The sequence below is a fragment of the Haemorhous mexicanus genome, chromosome 1 (genome assembly GCF_027477595.1).
Source record: "Haemorhous mexicanus isolate bHaeMex1 chromosome 1, bHaeMex1.pri, whole genome shotgun sequence".
Classification (NCBI taxonomy): domain Eukaryota; kingdom Metazoa; phylum Chordata; class Aves; order Passeriformes; family Fringillidae; genus Haemorhous; species Haemorhous mexicanus.
In genome coordinates, this window is record NC_082341.1 from 41,504,812 (window position 1) to 41,525,863 (window position 21,052).

At 38.2% G+C, this 21,052-nt stretch overlaps 1 protein-coding gene across 2 annotated transcripts in view; it reads right to left on the minus strand.

Annotated features, from left to right (window-relative positions):
• The window catches only part of OSBPL10 (oxysterol binding protein like 10), a 112,459-nt gene that overhangs the window by 37,716 nt on the left and 53,691 nt on the right, over positions 1 to 21,052 (minus strand). Inside the window, exons 5-7 of one of the 2 annotated variants that reach the window (XM_059846822.1) lie at positions 20,225 to 20,335; positions 11,848 to 12,058; positions 3,209 to 3,369 (exon numbers count right to left, since the gene is read on the minus strand). In XM_059846822.1, coding sequence (XP_059702805.1) covers positions 3,209 to 3,369; positions 11,848 to 12,058; positions 20,225 to 20,335 — 483 coding nt within the window. The remainder of the gene's footprint in view (positions 1 to 3,208; positions 3,370 to 11,847; positions 12,059 to 20,224; positions 20,336 to 21,052) is intronic. The other variant, XM_059846830.1, reaches the window with a different exon arrangement.

Below are 21,052 nucleotides of genomic sequence, written 5' to 3' on the forward strand. Positions count from 1 at the left end.
GATCCACACACTTCTTCATAAACATATAAAAACCTGTCCCTGGTATTTTAATGATGCCCCTTGATGCACACCTGCAAAGTGTGTGAATGCTGTGCTGAGAATTAGCACAGTTATCACTAAACACACTCAGCCACTCGGTCATGCTGCCAGGAAACTGCTGCCACTGGCAGGCAGCTGCATGGGAGAGATTCCTCAGCAGTCACCCACAACCCCCTCGGCCCCAACACAACATCTCTGTTCTCTTCTTAAAATCACTGCTCATCCACATTCCTAAAATTACCTTTGCCTTAGAGATAACACTCCATAATACAAGCAGCTGAGTCTGCTGCTCCTCAAAGTTAGCCATTTAATGGCATTTTCTATTTCAGACTAGAGGTCAATTCACAATTTTTTGGTTGGTCCATCTACTATATTACACAGAGTTAGTCAAAAATCTCTCCCATTCCTTTGGGGTATAGCTTCTGACTAATAGATAGAGGTTATACCATGAAATTACAGATTTTTTTTTTAATCTAGACCAGTCAAAGAAGAAAGTGGAATTAATTTTGATAGCACTGATATAGGAACTAGCACTCTCATCTCATAACTTCTGTAAAAGCAAGGCTTATTTCTTCTGGCAGGTACATTTGGAAAGTTGAGCCCCATTAATACCCCAGCAGTTTCTTCAAGAAGACAAGATTAACCAATGCCTAGTTGGGTTTTCTTAAAAAGAAAATCATTAAAAGAAATAAGTTCCATTTGAATGACACTTGTGGATTCCTCTTTTCTTCTAAAAGAAGCTATCAGATAAATAAAAATTAAAAAAAAAGAAAGGGCATTCAGTGTCAACAAAATGTCAACTAATGGCATCTAGAAGCATTCTCTGCTAATGTCACCACTGTTACTAGCAACAAAGTATCTGGACTACAAACAAGTGATGATTTTCATTTGCTTTTATGTGTTATTATACATTCTAAGTAATTAGCACAGTCAGTGCTTTTATACCTTTGAAATTAAAGTGCCTACTCAGTGCCAGATCTAGGCTCTTGCCTTGGACACACAAGGCCACCATAAATTTAAAAATATGATTACATCCTGCACACAGAACTTTTAAACTGTGTCAAATCAAACATATTTGTAACTTTGGGCAGGTCAGACATCATCTCCTGGATGACTACCTGGCTCAGATAACACTCTTACCAGGGTAACTGCTAAGTTTCTCAGAAAAAAATTCATCAAAATGATCAAAACTTAAAAGTGTATCTGCTACATTTTTAAAAAACCTTCAAGTTCAGAGCCAACAGTATCAATCTCAGCATCGCACACACAGACTGTGTAGGAGAAGATGCAGGTTTCCAAAGAACTTCCAGGAATAAATCCTGGTTTAAGCCACTTCCTCGGAACAAAACCAAATTCCTGCTCATTAAACTATACTACTACATAACAAAAATTGCATGCCTGATTCCAGCTGTTTCTTGTTGCTCCACCAATCCACAAACTTCTATTTACTGTTTCTACCAAAAACAACATCTCGTGCTGACCTTTTTGTAACTTAAAAATCTTACTCTTTCTGCCCCCACCTCTTTTTCTTCTTTTTAAATGGCTAATGCCTCAGGGCCTCCAAATGCAGGTTGCTGACTTCAGGAACACTGCCCGCAAAGCACTGAGGATTCTGCACTAGAAATAGTGCTACATTTGTTTCTATTCCCCTCTTCAAGGGTGCTCCCTTCTCAATAAATCATGAGCTCCACAAGCAAAGCAGTACCTCAAGCCACGCACAAAACTCAGTGTCTCTCATCAGCAAATGAAGAGGAAGGGATTGGACTCATAAAAAAATATTGTCATTTAAAACAGGTCATAAATGTCTCAACTCAACTGCAAAATGATATCTCAATGTGAGTAAAATCAGCTGCTGCTCTTTATGTTCTTGCTGCAAAGCTCATGCTTCCACATCCCATTTGGCTTTAGTGGATGATGAAGAATAAAAAAGAATACCAACAAAACCTAAAAAAAATCCTAACGAAACAGATTTCAGTGGTTCGAGTAAGTAGTAACTCCCAAAACAATACTCTTAAATAGCCTCTTGTCTTAAAAACACATTGTACACTTGGCTTATCTGAAACAAGAATTTACACAACTTCCTAATAAAAAGCAATTACAGGTAATTTAAACATTTTGGTAAATGGACACTAGGTGCAACATAATTCAAAATTCCTTTCTAAGGACAGAGGACCAAAGGGACATGTTAAAAAAACCCCTGGATTATCTGTGAATTCTTTTTTGAACTACATTCAATTCAACATACTACAAAAGAACAGGAAAAACAGCTTTATTGATGTCTCCAGACATTACATATTTTGTTAAAAGCAATATCATTTAATTTAAGCCATTCCAATTGCCCAGAGCATTAACTAGTTTCTTCAGTTCTTTCAAAATCTTTGTTCCAGTTCTCCAAGTCTCACGTGCTCCAGGTGGAGTCTCACATGCTCCACGTGCTCCCTACAATCTCTAGGGTCTCAGAGTGAAGTGTTTTTTCCTTGAGGGCAGGACTTGTTACTGAAGCAGACAGCAGAAGCTGGAGAAGTTTGTCATGATGAGAGATTTTCAGTGCATGAGATGTCTGATACGCAGCTGTGAGTCTCCTCAAAGAGTGGATGCTTCAGAACTGCCCTTTACCAAGCAAATGCCACAAAAGCACAAATCAGCTGGTTGATGCAGGATCATGTGGACAAGTTCTGCCCATAATCACTTAACCGGAAAAGGGATCAGGAAATAACATCTTTTTTCAAATCAAAGAACAGTCAGCTATACTCAAGAGATGCCCAAGAGGAAACAGTAACACGGAAGAGCAAGTAGCAAGCAAGTAGTGTCTCCTGTCTACCTCAAACAAGAATGAGAAATAAATAAATAGCTTTTATTTGCATCAGAGGATAGAAATGTGTATGACAATCTGTTGACTGCTTTTAAGATTAGGAAAGAAACTGTACACTTGCCAAAGCTTACTGACCCAAGCACCTCAGAGAAGTAAAAGCACACAACAATATCATCAACATATTTTTCAAGTTTTTGGAGTGCACTGTTGCATGAAACTTATCATTTTCACAACTAACTTCAAACAAAGAGTACAGCATAAAGACAAAGTACAATAATTTATCAGTGAAAGTATCCACCATCATACACGGTCTGCGTCTAACCAACAGAGGTCTCTACAGAGACCAAGCACGCTTACCTCAGTGTTTGGCTGTAGTGCCTGTGCATCCTGGGCTGCAGATGGTACTATGGTACTTGCCCATGTAATGTTGGCACTAGCAGATGATAAGGAGCTGAGGGCACCGTTTTTCAGTTCCTCTGTGGAGTGTGACTTGGGCCCAGGCCATCCCAGGATACCATCTGAAGCAGAAAATGGGTATCAGCTTACGAGAGAAAGATTAAAGATTTCCTCCATTCACCTCACCATTCTACTGATCTAAATGAGTTGTATCTCTTCTCTGCTTCCATGTACAGCTTTACTTCAGTAAAAAATGACCTAGTACTTTCTGAACTAGCTTATGCAGTATCTCAAATGATATCTGTGCCTTTAGAAGCAAGAAACACCCTAAATAACCAAAGTAAGCATCTTATAGGCAAAATTATCTGTGATTTTTTTTTCAGTCAATGAATGTTAGCCCTACCACCTGACTGTACAATTCTATCCAGCATACCTTGGAAATTAAGCATGAATTCTCTACCCACAATTTTCATAGCTATGAAGTTATCCAAGCAAACCCTCCATTTCTTCTGCCTGAAATCAGTTTTAAGCCTAACAGCTGTATTTTCTTTCTGCCTGTACTACTAAAAGTTTCTTCTAAAATGCTTTACTGGTACCAAGATCACAGTTTAAAAGAGGTCTCATTAGAGAGATACACATTAAATATGAATCAAATGAAACTTGGCATCAGAACAGCCCTTATTTCTGGGGGCACTTGATTTCCTGGATGGGTCTGTATTTAAGGATGCCATGACAGAAAGTACAATCAGCTAAGGCAAGTGCACAGTTGCTCCTCCCTAAGTGCTCTAAAACATAGTCTCAACAGTCAAATTACTAGCCCTCAGTACAGGACTTTAAATTTCAGCTATTAATTACACACTGCCATAAAACATAGAGATGTGGATAAGAAAATCACAGCTCTTCACTCATTACCATAATTTATATATGAATATACAATTAGTGCCACAGGGAGGATTTCCTCTCAGCACTGACAAATTTTTAAGATGATGCAGAGCAACACAAAGTACATTAAAGAACATGCACTTTCTCCTCTCCATATGACCAGGGTTACAAGAGATTGCCTCCTAAGTGAAGTAAATGGTTAGATCTGGACAGGCTATGCTACATAGTGTTACAGTAGCACTTCCATTATTAAAAATGGGCCACAAATCCCATAGACGACTGAACTCTTCCCAAACGCTACAGACAAAACAGTTACAGAACATTCCTCTCATCTAAAACAGCACCAAGTTATGAAGACATGGCAGGAGTTCAGATCTACTCTGCTCGGGTGCTTTCGTGGCGCCATCTTTTGCTGAAGAAATCCTGAGGAAAGCATAAGCAAGTAGTTTAAAAAATCTATCTTCAAAGATCTGAGTAACCAACCCGGAGAAAAAAAATCCAGCTTTCTTTTAAAATGTGCATTTCATACAATTACACAAAATTTCTCTTGCCAAAGGAAGAACATTTCTGTGGCTCCGCGGTAAAATTATTTCTCAGTCATCATTATTTTGCAGTAACAGATCTCAATCTAGTTTTCTGTTTCTCTCTGTCAAAGAAGCTGAATAATGGATTACTGTTGTTTTTTTCCTATAACAGAGACACTTAAAAAAAAATTGAACTGACTTCTCTTTATGCCAATCTTTAAAAATATGTCATCCCATCATTTCCTTGGGCTATCCATTTTCTCTCTGCACAATCTATTTGGCCTCTACTGTAAACAGTAATTTTTGATTTTTTAAAATCTAGTTTATGTAAATAAGCACAATAAAAAAGTCCCACATGAAGAAGTACCTCACTTCAGGGGAAATTTTAAAGTGTGAACATTTACTTCATCATCACAAACATATTTTTAAAAGCACTATACTAGTTTTCCTCTTCAGTGCAAACACATTGTAAAAAGACCTTTGTATTTCTCTGCACATTTTAGCGTCTCTAAGAGAAATAGAAACTGTTAGAACTAGGCAAGCATGTTTTCTCTCCTGTATCAAGGGCAATGCTACCCTCACAAAAGAACAAATCTTGTCAGCCTAATCAAATTTTAAACAGATCTTAAAAATACATTATGACCAAGCCAACACCAACAGAATGCCAAGAGTTACAGTCCAAAAGATATTAAAGCACATTAATTTCCTCAACACTTCTGCATATAAGAAAAATTGTTTCGTTAAACTGTGCATCTGGAATTTGAGTACTTTGCCAAAGAGAAATATGCAGGGAAAGATATTAAGTCACACTGCATAGAAATCTAAACAAATAAAAAGTATCTCTCTGAGCAAATAGAAAAAATATTCCCACCTAGTTTCAAAGTGCCATCAGGGAACCTGTGATGATCTTTAATCTACAAATCTTACTCTGAGATGTCAGCATTCTCATATCATCCCAAGGGACTTGCCATATATCTAATACAGCAGCTCACATTCCAGGCAAAAGCCATCTCTGATAAAAGAACTCATTAGAAATTATCTTAAAATCAACTAAGACTAGAATACAATCTCAATGTAGAATGCGAAAGGCCAAAACAATATGGCTCCTACTTTACTCATATTATCAGTTTTCCAAAACTCTTCAGGACAGTTTTTCAGGGTTTTCTTCAGTTTTTCAGTACACCCAAAATGTTTTCATCTGCACTAGTACAAATTACTCTTATCACAAAAGCACAGGCATACCTGTTATCTGTGCCATATCTAATCCAGTTGTTTTACTGGAATTTACTCTCCACAGATTAAGCTGCCATCTCTAAATCATTTGATTCACTCTAATGGAGTTGCCATCTTTGCCACTTTATGGGACTCAAAAATTTCTATCATTAGTTCGACACCTGTTCTTATAAAGACTATATATATATATATTATATATACATATATATATGTGTGTGTGTGTGTGTGTGTGTGTGTATGTGTATATATAAAAAACATAAAATGATAAAGTTTATCTTCTGAGTTGGATAAGAATAGGAAAAAACTGCTGTCATTGGCTTGGGTTTTCTTAAGCCAGATTTTTTTCTCTGTTCTCAGTCATAGCCAAAGACAACTGAGAGAAAGGTAAATTCTAATCTATTTTGATACATTTCAGAGCTCTAAAGAAATTGTCCAGAAAGGAATTCACAAATTATATAAAAGTATTGACAGCTACATAACTACTTTACTACTTGCTTTAAGACTACACCAAGAGCTACACTAATTAAAACAAAACATCTGTTTCTGCAGTAAATGATGCAAAAAGTAGAAAGGACATACCAAATACACAACTAGTAAAATCTGCCAGATCTCATCTACTTGCACTGTGTCAGTTCTGTAGTTCCAGGAGTGAAAACCCAAGTCTGATTCCTCTGAAAGTTCAGACCATATGTATATACAAAACAGGATTTCTTCTAGAACATACCAAAAATTAGCTTCCTTCCCACTTCCCCTCAACAGCAGCTTCCACTGTGACGAACGTGCAGCAGACAAGTACAGCAAGGCACATGAGAAGACCTGTACCTAAGCAAAACACAGCATCTAGACACAACCTATTTATCCTTTCCCTACAGCAATGCTGCAGTTCACAAACATCTATTTTAGAGGGCACAATAGGTTGTATCACACAAATGCCCTCAGGAGAAACATCTTTCCCTTCTACAGGTGCACACTGCAGGAGTGGGGGGAGTTCTCGCCAAACAGAAGGTTTACAGGAGATTTTTTAGTTAAGCAACATTGATCATTTTCTTCTGTTGGTTTTGATTTTCTGGGTACCTGATGTACCTTCAAACTCACTTTTGCATGATAACTGATGCATGAAATATGCTTAACATCTATCTCAATTCCATAACAAAAACCTCTCTAATTTTAAGGTCTCTGGTCTTGCCTGGGAGACTACAAAAAAACCCCTGCCTCTTTTCCCTAGCACAATTGTAAACCAACATCTATTGATAACACTTTCAGGGGATATTTTAAATATCCCCTAATTTTAAATATATTAACAAATATTCCCTAACAGTGCAGTGGTAGGCCTTGAGGAGAAACCAATATTAGACCTGGATTCCTTCCCCTGCCAGGGATGGATGCGACAGCTTGGTCTCTCTGCTGAATCCCTACAGCACACTGAACCAGCAACAGCAAATGGCAGCTGCATCTCTGCTTCTCACATGAGATTGCATTTGCTAATGTTGTGCGGAGACTAGAAAATAATGTTATCTTCCAATGAAAGAAGAACACGTAAGGAATAATGATTAGCCTTTAGATAGAACAGCAAACTGTTCTGGTTATTCCTGACAGAAGCAAGGCTGGGGATGGTGCAATTAAGGGCAAACGGACTGACCAAGCCAACTTTAGTTAAGTACACCAGTAATAAAGAATTTGTACTCCTGTTTTCTTTCCTCACTCTTCTCTCTCCACATGCATTTAAGCACAAACAAGGACTTACTTGTCTACTCATTTTTCTCTCTTGTCATCAGCTGCAAGAGAATTTCTAGTGGTCATTTGTCAACAAATGGAAAGCATCTAGATTTTGTCCTTCCTATCCATTCATTTTCTCCAAAAAGGAGACAACAGAGAATAAAAAGCTCAAGTATATCCTGCCCCCAACTCCAGAATAATCTCTGATCCATTTGTTTCCATGGGACCCAAAATCAGCAGCACTTGCACATTAAAGTGAACTGCAGAAAATCCATAGTAAGGATGAGGAGTTTGGGTTTTGTTTTTTAAAAATCTTAAGAAAAATGAAACATTCTACAGTTTGGAAAAGCAGGCATGGAAGAGAAAGAAAAATATGGGAGGGAATTCCTATGGGGAAGATGCTTTATTCAGTAAACGAATGGCCAAAGTGAAATGCGGATTAAAAGAACGGATTGATTTGTGCAGGCTGCTACTACAGGAGAGGATTCTGCCTGCCAAAACACCAGAATAAAACAAAATAACAGATCTAAAACACAGCATACGCTGTTAGAGCTACATTAAAACAAACATTCAAGTTTGCTCCGTTCACAGTCTGGGAGGGAAGAATGTTAACAATTGCAGTCAACAGGCTCTAGAGACACTCCTCTGCCAAAGGCTGTATACGGAGCTGGAAAAAAATAGCACTAGAACTTCTAAAGTTAGAAATGAAGACAAAAGTTTCTTCTCCACATTTTTATTTTCAAAGGTACCTGCTCCTTGTCTGCATGCCAAATAAACTCAAGCCTGACAGAAGGCACTTTTGATGTACCCAAGTGGTGATATTCCCAGCCAAAAAGAAAGGCCTTGACATTTTCCACCATCCTACAGAAAAACTGTAATTCCCAAACACAAAGAAGCTTGTAAAGATGCAATCTCTCATCCTCAAGTCACATTATATGTAACCAACACTTTCAGCTAATAATACCCTTCTCTGGCATATTTTTCAACAAAAGAAAAAAAAAATTACAAAAATTTAGCCAGCGATCAATGCACATACCTTTAATAATGACAGCTAGAAATTATTTTGACATTAATTTTACTTAAAAGTAGAAACACAGACAGGATTTTGCTTCACTGACTATTCTTGTTGATTTACTTCCAAAATAGACAATCACAAAAACCCTTCCATAAAGCTTCAGAGTAGAAATAAAAAAAATCATTGACTAGCCCTCAAGACAAGATTGAAGACTTCAGTTTAATCTTCATGTCTGCTTGTAGGCTTGAGGTCTAAGACTGACAATTCGTGAGAAAAGTGAAATGGAAAAAATCATGTCATCCTTAAACTATTCCATTAGAAGGGATGCCATAAAAATATTTTAAGTCACGACCTTGATAATTGTAAGTTCTGGACAAGACTCCACTAAAGTGAATGCTGATTTCTTTCTACTTTAATTACTTTTGGAATTTAATTAATTTTGGAAAACAAAGCAACAAAAAATATTTACATAAAAGAAATAAAACACTTTTTTTTCTTGTCTAAAACAATAAATGTCAGTGTCTGTTTAAAATAGTAACTATTTCATTATAATCTTCATGAGAGCATTCCATAAGTACTAGGTCAGAAACTCTCAGCCACTTTTAAGTCTTTGCTTTAGAGGCAGCAAGACTGCAAGGCCTCCAGGGAAGTCACAAAACTTGCACAATCAGGTATAAAGACCCCAAGGACACAAGGAAAGGTACAGATTAAGTAGATATGTATCTACTTTTAAGGCAGTTCTCTCTCTTTATGGCACAACAGTAAAAGCTTTGGATGCTGAAGGAAAGCAAACTCAGGGGTAGGTTCAAGTTACCCATGCTAAGTAATGGAGTAATTCTCACACTCCACACAAGGAAGACTGCTGCCTGCCTGGACTGGATTGCTTTCATGAACTGTAAGCTAGAAGCAAGAAAATAAATTATCAAATTCCTATCTTGTCTCTATCTATGCATTCTGCCCCACAATGCCCACTAGCATCTTTACACCACACAGCAGGTAATGAGACAGCACTGGGATGGAAGCATTCAGCAATAAATTGCACAGGACAATGACACCTCAAAAGCAAGGTATTTGTGAATTCCTACCACAGGAGCACATGGTTTTTAAACTAAGAGTCACTTTCACCTGACAGTGACAGAAAAGGTGATCGTCTATTGTACCTGCTGGGTATAAAATTAAAAGATTTCACCTGGAAGACACAATCAAAATGAATAGATCATCTCTCAGAATGAGTTTGCAACGGGATTACTTAAAGGCTTTATTCCGAATAGGTATGAGCTTATGCAGCTTTGATGACTCTGAAACTCTACCGACTCAGCACAAACATTAAGTCTATCAAAGTTCGCCCGGAAAAGATTAAGTGTGTAGGAAAATCAGTAATCAAGATTTGTAGGCCAGGTTCTTTCAGGCAACTGTGTTGCATAATAAGGCCTAGGGAAAAAAAAATTCATTTCAGTCAGGGAGAAGAGGCTAAATATTTCAGCAGCTTTTAGTTCCCTTCTTGGTTCTTTTTTTTCTTTTTTTTTTTTTACTTCCATACCAAAGAATAAACCCACACACACACTGAAGAATTAACTCCTTGCATTCAAGTTCTCACAGTTACACCAAATATGCTGGTGTGAACCAGTGCTACAGAATTTTGATTCCTGAAAGGACTCTCATGCAAGTTTACAGTCTTAGGAAGAACAAATAAAAACAATTATTAAATTTTATAATTCAGTATTTCATAGTCATGACTTTTTTTTTTTTTAAAAAAAGGTGATTCCCTTTAAGCAATTTTTAATGCTTTGCTTGCTTTTCTCTCTTCCTGTCCATAGATCCTCAAAAACCATTATCAAATCAAAACAAAGAATGATTTAACAGAAGACTATGTGGACACAGAGTCAAGGACATGTACATCTTAAGGCATCTCTCTCTTGACAGTTCACTTAGATCACATCAAGATGAAAAACAACCTTCAGAGACCTTGAAACCAGAAAGTAACTTTTCTTCGAAGGATGCTTTTCATCTGTGTTTCAAACCATCATTTTTCTGAAATAAAGTTATATCAAATAATTTAATTTAATGCACTTTATCATTACCACTTAGGTAAGTGCAAGGGAGGTTTGCATCTTCTACAAGAAAATGGCAATTTTTTAAAAATCATGTTCCTTTATGAAACCAATGAGCATCTGGATATGGGAAAGTCAGCACATACCATAGGACAGGTGTCAGAAGGTTTAATATTGTTTCTTCCAAGAACAACTTTCATATCATTTTCCTGCTTCCCAAATAACCCTCTCCCATTTCTATTCTCCTCACAATGGGAATGCTTCAGAGGCTGTCCCACTGTGCCATCTCAGCAGCCTTGAGGGCATGTCCTGCCCTGCAGTGAACCTACTGCAAGTCAGGGCAGGTTGAGGGGGATTGTTTCAGAAGTGCCCAAAGAAAACACCAAAAGCCACCCCATATCCAGAGTTCTGCTGCTGCTCCTTCTTTTACATCAACACTTGCTCTTGTTCTTAAAACTTGGCAGTGCAGTTTATGCATGGGAAAATGCTAACCACCCTTCCAGAAAGCTCAAGGTCCAATATTATGGACAGATCCAGAACTGGGTGAATTGGAAAACCTGACGAACATGGGGACTGAGAGGCTCATGTCTGCAAAGCTCACTGTAATATCACACTGACATTTTAGGCTCATAAAACTTGCCACTTTTTTTCTTTTTTTTTTTTTAAGCATGAAGAACTCTTTCCAGACTCAAAGAAAACCACAGACCAAAATAAATCCACCTCAGCAGCATCCTTCCATGCAGAAAACTAGAAATATTATTTTCACTGCAGCACTGCATAGCATTATTTTTATCAAACAAATCTGTATTGAGATTGAAATCTATTAAAAAAAAAAAAAAAGGAGGGGGAGCAAACCAAAACAACCAAGCTGGTTCCACACTTCCATTAAGAATGTAGGTTTATATATACCTCATACCCATGCCCCATTTTTTTTGTGTAGCTGTCTTCAGGACCAATTTCCCTGAGAAAACTCAGGACCATCTCTTTTCCTCCTCTCTTCTGACTGCAATGCATTTTGCATCTTTTTTCAGGCAAAGAATTACAGTGTTTGAGGCTGCAGAAACTCACAAGCAGCTTATCCCAACTTGCCTCTCTGAGAATGGTTAATTTTGCCTGCTTCATATCATAATAAAACACCCCAAAGCACATGAAACAACATCCAAGGGAGCTTGTGCTCACCTGATGACAGTGTCCTGTTATGCTGTTGGCCCACTTGATGCATGCTTTGCTGTAGTAGACTCAGGCATTCTCCAAGGCAGCTCAGGGTGGCAGCAGAGGTAGCTTTTAAAAGTAGCAAGTCCTGATCCAAGGCAGTAAGAGGTCCAGAATTTGGGAGAGATTCAATGGCTTGTACAAGATTCTTCTGTTGTCCTTCAGCTTGGCTCATGATCTGTAAAGGTCCAAAAACATCTGCTGTCATAGGAAATATCACTATGTAGCCGTTAAATTCTTATGGATTGAAATAGTGACTAAATGTGAAGAACTACCACAAATGGATGTTAATGTTCTGATCCAAACATACCATATACTCACCTACAAAAACGAAGGGCTTGAGACTACCAAAGGCCTGTAAAAATGTCAAGACTATGTTAGAGAAAATAGTCTCTTAAAATAGTAGGTTCACAGTAGGTTTAATAGTGACTCATACTTTCTGAAAGTCTTTGTAAGGAAAAGTATGAAAATTCTACTTCCTTCTCCATTATTCATTTAGGCTTAGATTTTCTAGCCTTGGTATGTGATCTGAGACGCCCAAGGAAGTTACACTGTTCCTCCTCCTTTCCTACACAAAGTATCTCATCACAGTTTAAGAACAGGCATTACCCATTTCTCAAACTAAGGACCTGTTTTTACAAAATGCAGCAATTTTTAAGTTTACAGACATAACCATAGGAAGCAACTTAGAGTACTTATTTCACATCCAATATGAATACGAGCTGTCAGGCAGAAAGTTAACCTCTTTCTAGGTTTGGACCATCCAGATGAAGATGAAAGGGGTGCTTGTATTTGTAAAAACAGTATTTGAGCAGGCTGCTCTTTAAGCAAATTGGCAAGCTTTCAAAATCCTAAAGCCAAAAGAAAAAGAATATGTTCAAAATTTCTCTCTCCATTTTTGCAGCCCATTGGAAATCATATATGCATATGACAAGCCTCTTACACTTACCTTGCAAAAAACTTGCTGCAAAAATTTACAGGTCTACACTTGAGATATCCAAAGTTTTCAGAAAAATCTATCTGAAGACATCATAATAAACAAAGATTCGAGCTCCATTTGTTCACACTACTGTACTGTAAAAATGTATTATAAACTTCATTACTTTATTATCATTATTATATTTTCAAGTATTGTGTGTTTCCTGCAGCCCTCCTACATTACTGCAAATTGACTGATTAAAAAATATATGTTGAGTGCACTGAAAAGCTAGAAAGGAAACTGAACTCAGAGATGAAATAACCACTCTTGCAAAAAAAGACTAGAATTACACAAGACGATGATGATGCAGTTCGTAAATTTAGCCAAATGCCTTGCTGAAGGTTAACATGACATTTTAATAATCAACATTTAAAACAGAGGCCAAAACTTCAGTAAAAGCCACAGACAATTTTAATTCCCTTTGGCAGAAAACAAGACCTGTCAGAAGGTGACACAGAACTCTCCAAGATGCAGCTTTAGGGAAGCACAGAATCAATCCCAGGCAATGCAAGTTCCTCCTTCATGGAAAGAGCACAAGGAGGCAAACAGAAGGAACAGCCAGGAGAAAAAAGATGACCATCTCCCTGGAAGACTAAACAATATAATTGTATAGAAAACTGCTTCTCTCCTTTTCCCATCCTGCATAAGAGTGTGAAATTGAAAACCTGACATTCTCATACTTCACAGTGACAGAAATATTCTATTTTAATCTCCAAGTGACTAGTTTTCCTACCTTTATTTCTTTTCCTTTTTTTTGGGGGGGGGGGGGGGGGGGAGGGGGGCAGAGCTTACAAATCCAAGATTTGTTTCCACAAAAAAAATAAAATATGAAAGAAGATTAAATGCAAAATTTTGAAAACTTCAAACACTTTAATTTTCCCCTCCCCCTTAATAAAGAACTCCATTATTTCACAGATTAGACAGAGTATAAGAAAAACTGATCAGGGAGTTTAGAAAACATTTGGAAAATTAACTGAATGTTTGCAGCTATCACCCATCCCAAAGGTTTACAGACTTTTGTCAGCTGTATTCTTCCTAGATTAGGAGAAATTTGAATAAAATCAAAGCTTTATTCTACCTTTATCTAAAACAAGGTGGTGGTCCAAGTCTCACTGTTTTCTAGCTGACCTAAGACAGCCTTACAGCAGCCTTTTGATTCAGCTTTTTCTTGCTAACTAGTTTCATGTTATAGTTGTGATACCAGCAGCTGGTCTACAGACCTGACACAGAAGACGACATCTGGAACTGCAACTTTTGTGTAGGATTCAAAGTACTAGAACTTGTTGAACTTTTACTGCTCAAACACTGATCAAAACCACAATGTTTAAGGTGCTGAATGCCCAGAACAAAGATGAAGAACCTTCCCTAGTGTAAAGTGACAGATCAACTCAATGGCAAAAAGCATAAGGAAATTACATATATTATTGAAATAACTGAACTTTTTGTATATGCTTGCCAATTTTTTAAAAGACCTTGACAAAAGATTTTAGAAGAGCTGAAGTGTAGCTGTTCTACAGAGAGTAAATCAAGGAGGAGCTAACACAAAACCACCAAACTATACAAGATGAAACTCATTAAATACATTACCCTTAACAGGACAGCCACTAAGTCATGCAGTTATGGTATCATCCTCTGTCTTACTGGTGGGTCTGTTTTTTGCTTTTTCCCAGGAGAGGAGAGGTAAAATGGTTGACTTACTAGCACTCTAAGCTTGTTTCAAAATCAGAATGAAAAGCTTTAATTTTGAAAAAGGGAAGTTTCTAACTTTCCTTTTCCAAAGTGAAATAACTTGCCTAATTTTGAATGACTTTGCTCTTACATGGGGCAATTTTAGCACATTACAATTCTCCATCCTTCCCATTTGCAAATACAGACAACTCAAAGTAGCAGTTCACTACTTGTAACAACAACGAAGGGTATTTGCCCCTGTCTCCTCACCAAATATTAACCCATTTCTCTTTCCACTCTTGTTTTGGATTTGACAACTCCTCTTCACCTATATATTCTTCTCATAATATCACAAAAAAAACTGCACATTCTCAGAAAAGCACTGAAACTTCAAACATACAACTTTATGATGGATGTACAATAATAAAACTGAAAGAATCACCAGGACTATATGTACTAAAAGGAATTACATGTGTGCAAATATCTAGCATTATCAAGCCTGCATTTACTTAACTGCAAAATGTTCAGTAAGAGGAAACCTCATCCGAGGAAGACACCAGCTCAAATGCGTGGTTTGCTTCTTTCTCCATCTTCTGATTCAGGAGAACAAGTAGATGACATGTGTTCCCAATTAACAGCTGCTCCTGAAGCGTGAAGGAGATTCAGACCTTTTAGCCTGCCAGAAACTCTCAGGTATTGCCTGTGTTCTTGTAGTGGTTACCTAGGGGGCACTGCTTCCCCTCCTTGGCTGAACAACAAAAGGTTTGGGGGGGGTCAAGATAAGAACAGGGAGGTCACACAATTACCATCACAGGTAAAACAGACTGGACTCAGTGAAATCAGTGTAATTAGTATCAATCAGAGTAAGGAAACAATAAAATAAAACCAAATCTTACTTTTCCTCCACCCTCCCTTCTTCCCAGGCTTAACTTCATTCCCAGTTTCACTATCTCCTTCCCCAGAGCAGCACAGGGGCACAGTTAGGGGGAGTTACAGCCTGATCATGACACATTGTCTCTGCCACTCCATGCTCCTTGCTCTCTTCACCTGATCCAGCATGGCAAACAGTCCTGCACAAACTGCTCCAGTGCACGTCTTTCACAGGGTCACAAGTCCTGTCAGCAAATGCTGCAGCCTGAGCTTCCCCCAGGGTCACAGCCTCTTTCAGGCATCCATCTGGATCTGGCGGGATCCTACACAGGCTGCAGGTGGATCTCTGCTCACCATGGCCTTCATGGGGCTGTAGGACATCCTGCTCCACCATGGGCTGCACCACAGGCTCCAGAGAAATCCCTCCTCCAGTACCTGGAGCACCACCTTCACGTCCTTTGTCACTGGCCTTGGTGTCTGCAGTTGCTTCTCTCACATTTTCTCACTCCTGTCTTCTCTAGCAGCAGCAGTTCTTCCCCTTTTCTTATCTGTTATCCCGTGGCCGATGGGCTTGGCCAACTGTGGTTTCATCTTGGAGCCAGGTGGCCTTGGCTCTGTCAGACATGGAGAAGCTTCTGGCAGCTTCTCACAGAAGCCATGTCTGTGGCCCTTCTCATGCCAAAGCCTTGCCATGCAAAGCCAGCAAATTCTCCCGAGTAACACTACACTCCAAGAAGCCTGCCATCCAATGACCCTCTCATGAATGTCAGAACACAACAGGAGATGATGTGATGCTTTCCTCTCTAGGTCATGCCCTCCCTACCACTTGCTCCAAAACACACAATCCACAGCTTTTGTTGCTGCCTGCTTCCTCCTCTTCAGGGCTGATCTTAACATCCTGTGTGATCGCCTTCCCTACTTAACTCAGCCCCAGCAACTGCTACCTGCTCCTTCACAGCTAGAACTTCACCTCCTGCTCTGAACACACACCCAACCACAATGCAAGAGACCAAATACTTATGGGATGAGAATCCAAATAAATGATAAGTAGAAATTACTGAGTCTCACGGTTATTTCCACAGCATGTGGAAGGTAAGCAGAAAAAGCCATGAGATAAATTTCTTTGCAAACCTAGGTTATTTCAGACATAATAAGATGAAAGAACATTCTTTCATGTGGTAAATAACCTAAAATTAGTTATTAAAAATTAAATTAGGAAGTAAAAATGAAAAATTGAAGTGTTATTTTCCATGCTAAAAGAAAAAATACAGGAATTCAACATTTTGTTAAAATACTAGATGATACATTATTATTTCCCATGCAGAGAAATCATCTTAAAAAATCTGAAGGCCACTTTTTATTTAAGATTTCAATTTGTTTCTGAAACTAGAAAGAGAAAGGGAGAGATCCCAAATCACTAAGTACAATAATAAATAATCTCTATTCAAGATTTTTCCTCCCATCTGACAACAAAAATAAACAGAAACTTCAAGCAAAGAAAACTGAATAGCCCCACCTAAGAGCATATGATTGCTTTTGACATGATTTTATTTTAAATGCTTTTGTTATCCAGACTCCAAGACTAACAGGCAAAAGTCTGTTTGTCTAAGACAGATGTGTATTATCAGACATCTTTCTTTCTAGAATTATTGATCCTACATGTTTTTTCCAATTAACACAGTGCATCAAAACAACCTAAAGCAAGCACCAGCTCTATGCCATCTGTAAAACTTCTCAATCCACAGCTGCCACAGGGGCACCTCCCAAGACAGTGACTTCAGGTTCCTCAAAGGAAGAATGACATCAGCCACATGACCTCAGAGGGCAAGCAGACACTCTCCCTTTGTCACAGGGGTCACATGGAGTTGGCCACGAAAACAAGTAACATCACCAATCCTGTCTTTCTACAAAATGATTTAAATGCTTCAGATCATTCTATGCTCCTTCTAGAATATAAAACATGAGAGAGAGTCTTCAGACTGTGCCAACCACAATCTGATACACACATGAGCAATTTCAATTTTAGTTTAAATGTTGTTTAAATAGTGTTGATAACATAATTGAATCCTTTACAGTCAGTATTAAGATATGCCTAGCCATGCGTGAGGAAAAATCCAAAACACTCCAGAGAAAAAAGAAAACATTCTTGTAGCACTGAAAAAAACACAGAAATCCTGTATCATCAAGCTCGTCTGTGACATGCTAGAAATCATTCATGGAACAGACATTCTGCTCCATCAGTTAATAACTCTTTTTCTCTACTGTAGCAATCTCTGCGCACCATCGCCAGCAGCGTGCAGTCTGATGACTTATCTGTAGGCAATTCCTCTGAAAGATTTAATGCAGTCATTTTTATTTTTAAATCCTTTCCATTATTGACTGCATGCAAGTTGAAAACAGTTATTAAAAACATGGGAAAATAAACAACACAATAAAAAGTGTTTATACGGAAAACAGAGCATCTGTAAAAATAAACAGTTGTGTGGAAAAATCTTTAGACACTTTAATAGTAATAGAAATGCAATATGCATCACTTCTTTAAAACTCCAAGTCAGGCTGTCTTGGAGAAGTTTACTGCTTTTAAAGACTGGGAAGTAGCCAGCTTGCTGCTGCACTCTTTTTTTTGGCAAGATTTGATTAGTTGGTGCTTCATTTGGGGTGGGTTTTTCTAATATGAAAACACAATCTCTCTCTCTCTGACACACGCACACACACACCTTCTGGAAATACTAGTTTTTTGCTTTTTAGAAAATAGTACCAGAAAAATAACTTTTCAGAAAACACTGGGAAAGGAAAGGAGGTGAGACCAGCTTTTCAAACTACTCTAAAGTCACAAGTGATATATGAGTGAGGACATTTAACCATTGTTAAACAAGCAGATTTCACAGGAGTCGGGATTTTTTTCTTTTATTTCATAGAAAACACCTTTTTTTCTCAAAAGCAAATGAAGAACAGAAGAGTCCACGCACAAGAAACAAAAACCTTTAAAGCCACTATAAATGTGATATACTGTGTTGCCACATGAACCTAACACAGTCATCAATTCTGACCTTGAGCAAGGACTCCTCTTGCAATCTTGACCTGTATTTTATCAACACCACAAACTGTCATATGCAAAAATCAAAAGTTAAAACAGCCAGTATAAGTAGAATATATGTGTATACATATACACATACATCTATCAAGAATACATCAAAATGCAAGATACTGATACCTGGAACTCCTATGTCACTAAAGCAATCACACCAGTCACTAATTGGACAAACTAGCTACCAATTCAGCTCATATTCACTAATCCAACACTATTTCCATTCAACTTGCCTGCTTTCCACTATTTATTCTGAAAAGGGAAAGAGCATCAACACCCATGCAAGAAGACTGTTAATAAATACTGTTAAGCATCAGCTCAGAAAGTATACCTCACCAACTGAGATGCCTGGCAAATGAAGGTAACTTGTACAAATGCAGTAAAAGCGAATTTTTTTTTTTTTTTCCAAATGTAATGCTCTATTGCTTTGAGTTAAGCATAACCACAGCAGAGGATTTAAATTACTGAGACGAGTTCTCCGACTACTCAAGGTTACTTTTTATGTCCATCTTACTACTTGACAAAAGAAATTTTCTGACAAGGATTTACAGACTTCAGACTCTTTTCTTCAGTAAAGTCATATAAAAGATCTTGCAATGGGAATTCCACCTACAGCATGCAAGCCAGGAAGACAAAATCACAGCTTAATATATAACGAAGATGAAATAACTAAGAATAGATGTTGCTGCTGGAAGTACTCCAATAGCTAACAGAAATCTCTTATCAAGATAATTTTGCACTTCAGCTTTTAAAATGTCTAGTGTAGAAACAGGTACAAGACCAGATGGCCACCAGAAACGTATCTGTACACTTGGCTTGCAATAAAACCTGACCTTCAGACCAAAAAGAACCTCCTTCAACTGTAAACAGGAAAGAATTCTACTCACAAGTATTCAGTCTGGAGTAGGACCCACACTAGCCTCTGCAAACATTACTATGTTGATGGCAAATAATGTTTTAAGGAAGGATCCTAGAACACCAAGTGAGATACTTTGTAAGCGCCTTGGAAAGATGGAACCAGATAATGACATCCGTATCAGCTGTCCTTTCCTGATTACTGCTTCCCTCCCATTACCAGGAATAAGCACGAAATTCTCCATTATCACCTCAGGGTAGCAGCCAGCTTGACCTCAATTATTTTAACAATGCAAACAATGAACATTAAAATTGGAATGACTTGTTATATAACGGTTATTAAGACTCAGACACATCCTATCAACAAAGCTTCAAAGGAGCAAGTTAATTTTCATTTGGCATGTAATTTGCAGACAGAGACACAAAAAGTGACGGAACAAACAGAACTATACCTCTGACAATCAGGATGGAAGCTAATCACCAAGGCACATTTCTTCTTCTCTTCAGTCTCTGCCTCTGCTGTCACCATTCAGTTTTTTCCCTTGAAAACAAGGTCTATCCACCCCCATCTGTTATTTTGTTATCTTTCCCCTAACCAGGAACACACAATCTCTGTTACGGGAAAAACTGAAAAGTCAGTTGCTACATATCTTCATTGTCTCAGCTAACAAAACATTACTTCCTTTGGAGTTTTGTTTTGGCTTTTTGTGCTCAGCCCTCTCACAACATGCTCCACAGGGCGGTTCCTTGTGAGGAAAACCTTACAGAGCAAACATCAGATGTCATCAGGACTGAGTCTAAAAGCCAAGTCTACGACATCCAGAAAAACAGGGAGTGGATGAGGCAGGCTGGCTCAATGGTTTCCTTTTCTCAGCTACTCTTACCAATCTGCTGCTGTCCCACTGGTCGCCATCAGCACCTCCAGAGGCTAGAGGCTCTCCACAGACCTCAGCACAGGGTTTACTCTCCAGAGAGCAGCTCTTGTTTACCTGCATCTGTCAGGAAAATTTTGAATTGGCTAGTTAACCTTTTCATATACTAAACATGAAACTGTGCTCCTTCTTTTACACATTCAATTCCTATTTTGTATCTTCAAATTCTACAACCTGGACACTTACTGCATATCCTTACAATATAATATAACTCTATTTTGCACAGACAACATTCATTAATCATTTGATGAAGTACAGACATCTTCTCATTGGCCTACTACCCAGTAGCTTATTAATCACACCTGCAAGCTCCCTTGTTATTAGCTGCACAGCGACAAAAGCAAGACTTCAAATTTTGTAGGTCTGAATCCTATTGCTTTAGTTCATGAAATTACCTGATTTGAGGGAGAGAGGAAAAGGGGGACACAGACCGCTTTTGCTGAATGGTCTGGAAGCCTTAAATGTTCCATGCAGTGGCAGAGGAGGAAAATTAATCTACCCTCCCAAGAAATTCTCAGTTGGTTGCAGCTCAGGTATATGAGAGAAAGCTCCTCCCTTCCTCCCTCCAAAATAGGCAGAAGCTCAGCGAGACAGGGAGCTGACCTAACCTAACCACCTGTTTTACAAAGGCATCATTCTGTTCAGAAGAAAGAAAGATAGGATATATTTAACAGATCCATCTCCAAACACCAAAAAGTACATGATATCTGTAATTGTTAGTGTTCTCTGGGACTTCATGAAGACAATTTGGATGCAAGACACTTCCAAGGACAAGTTCTG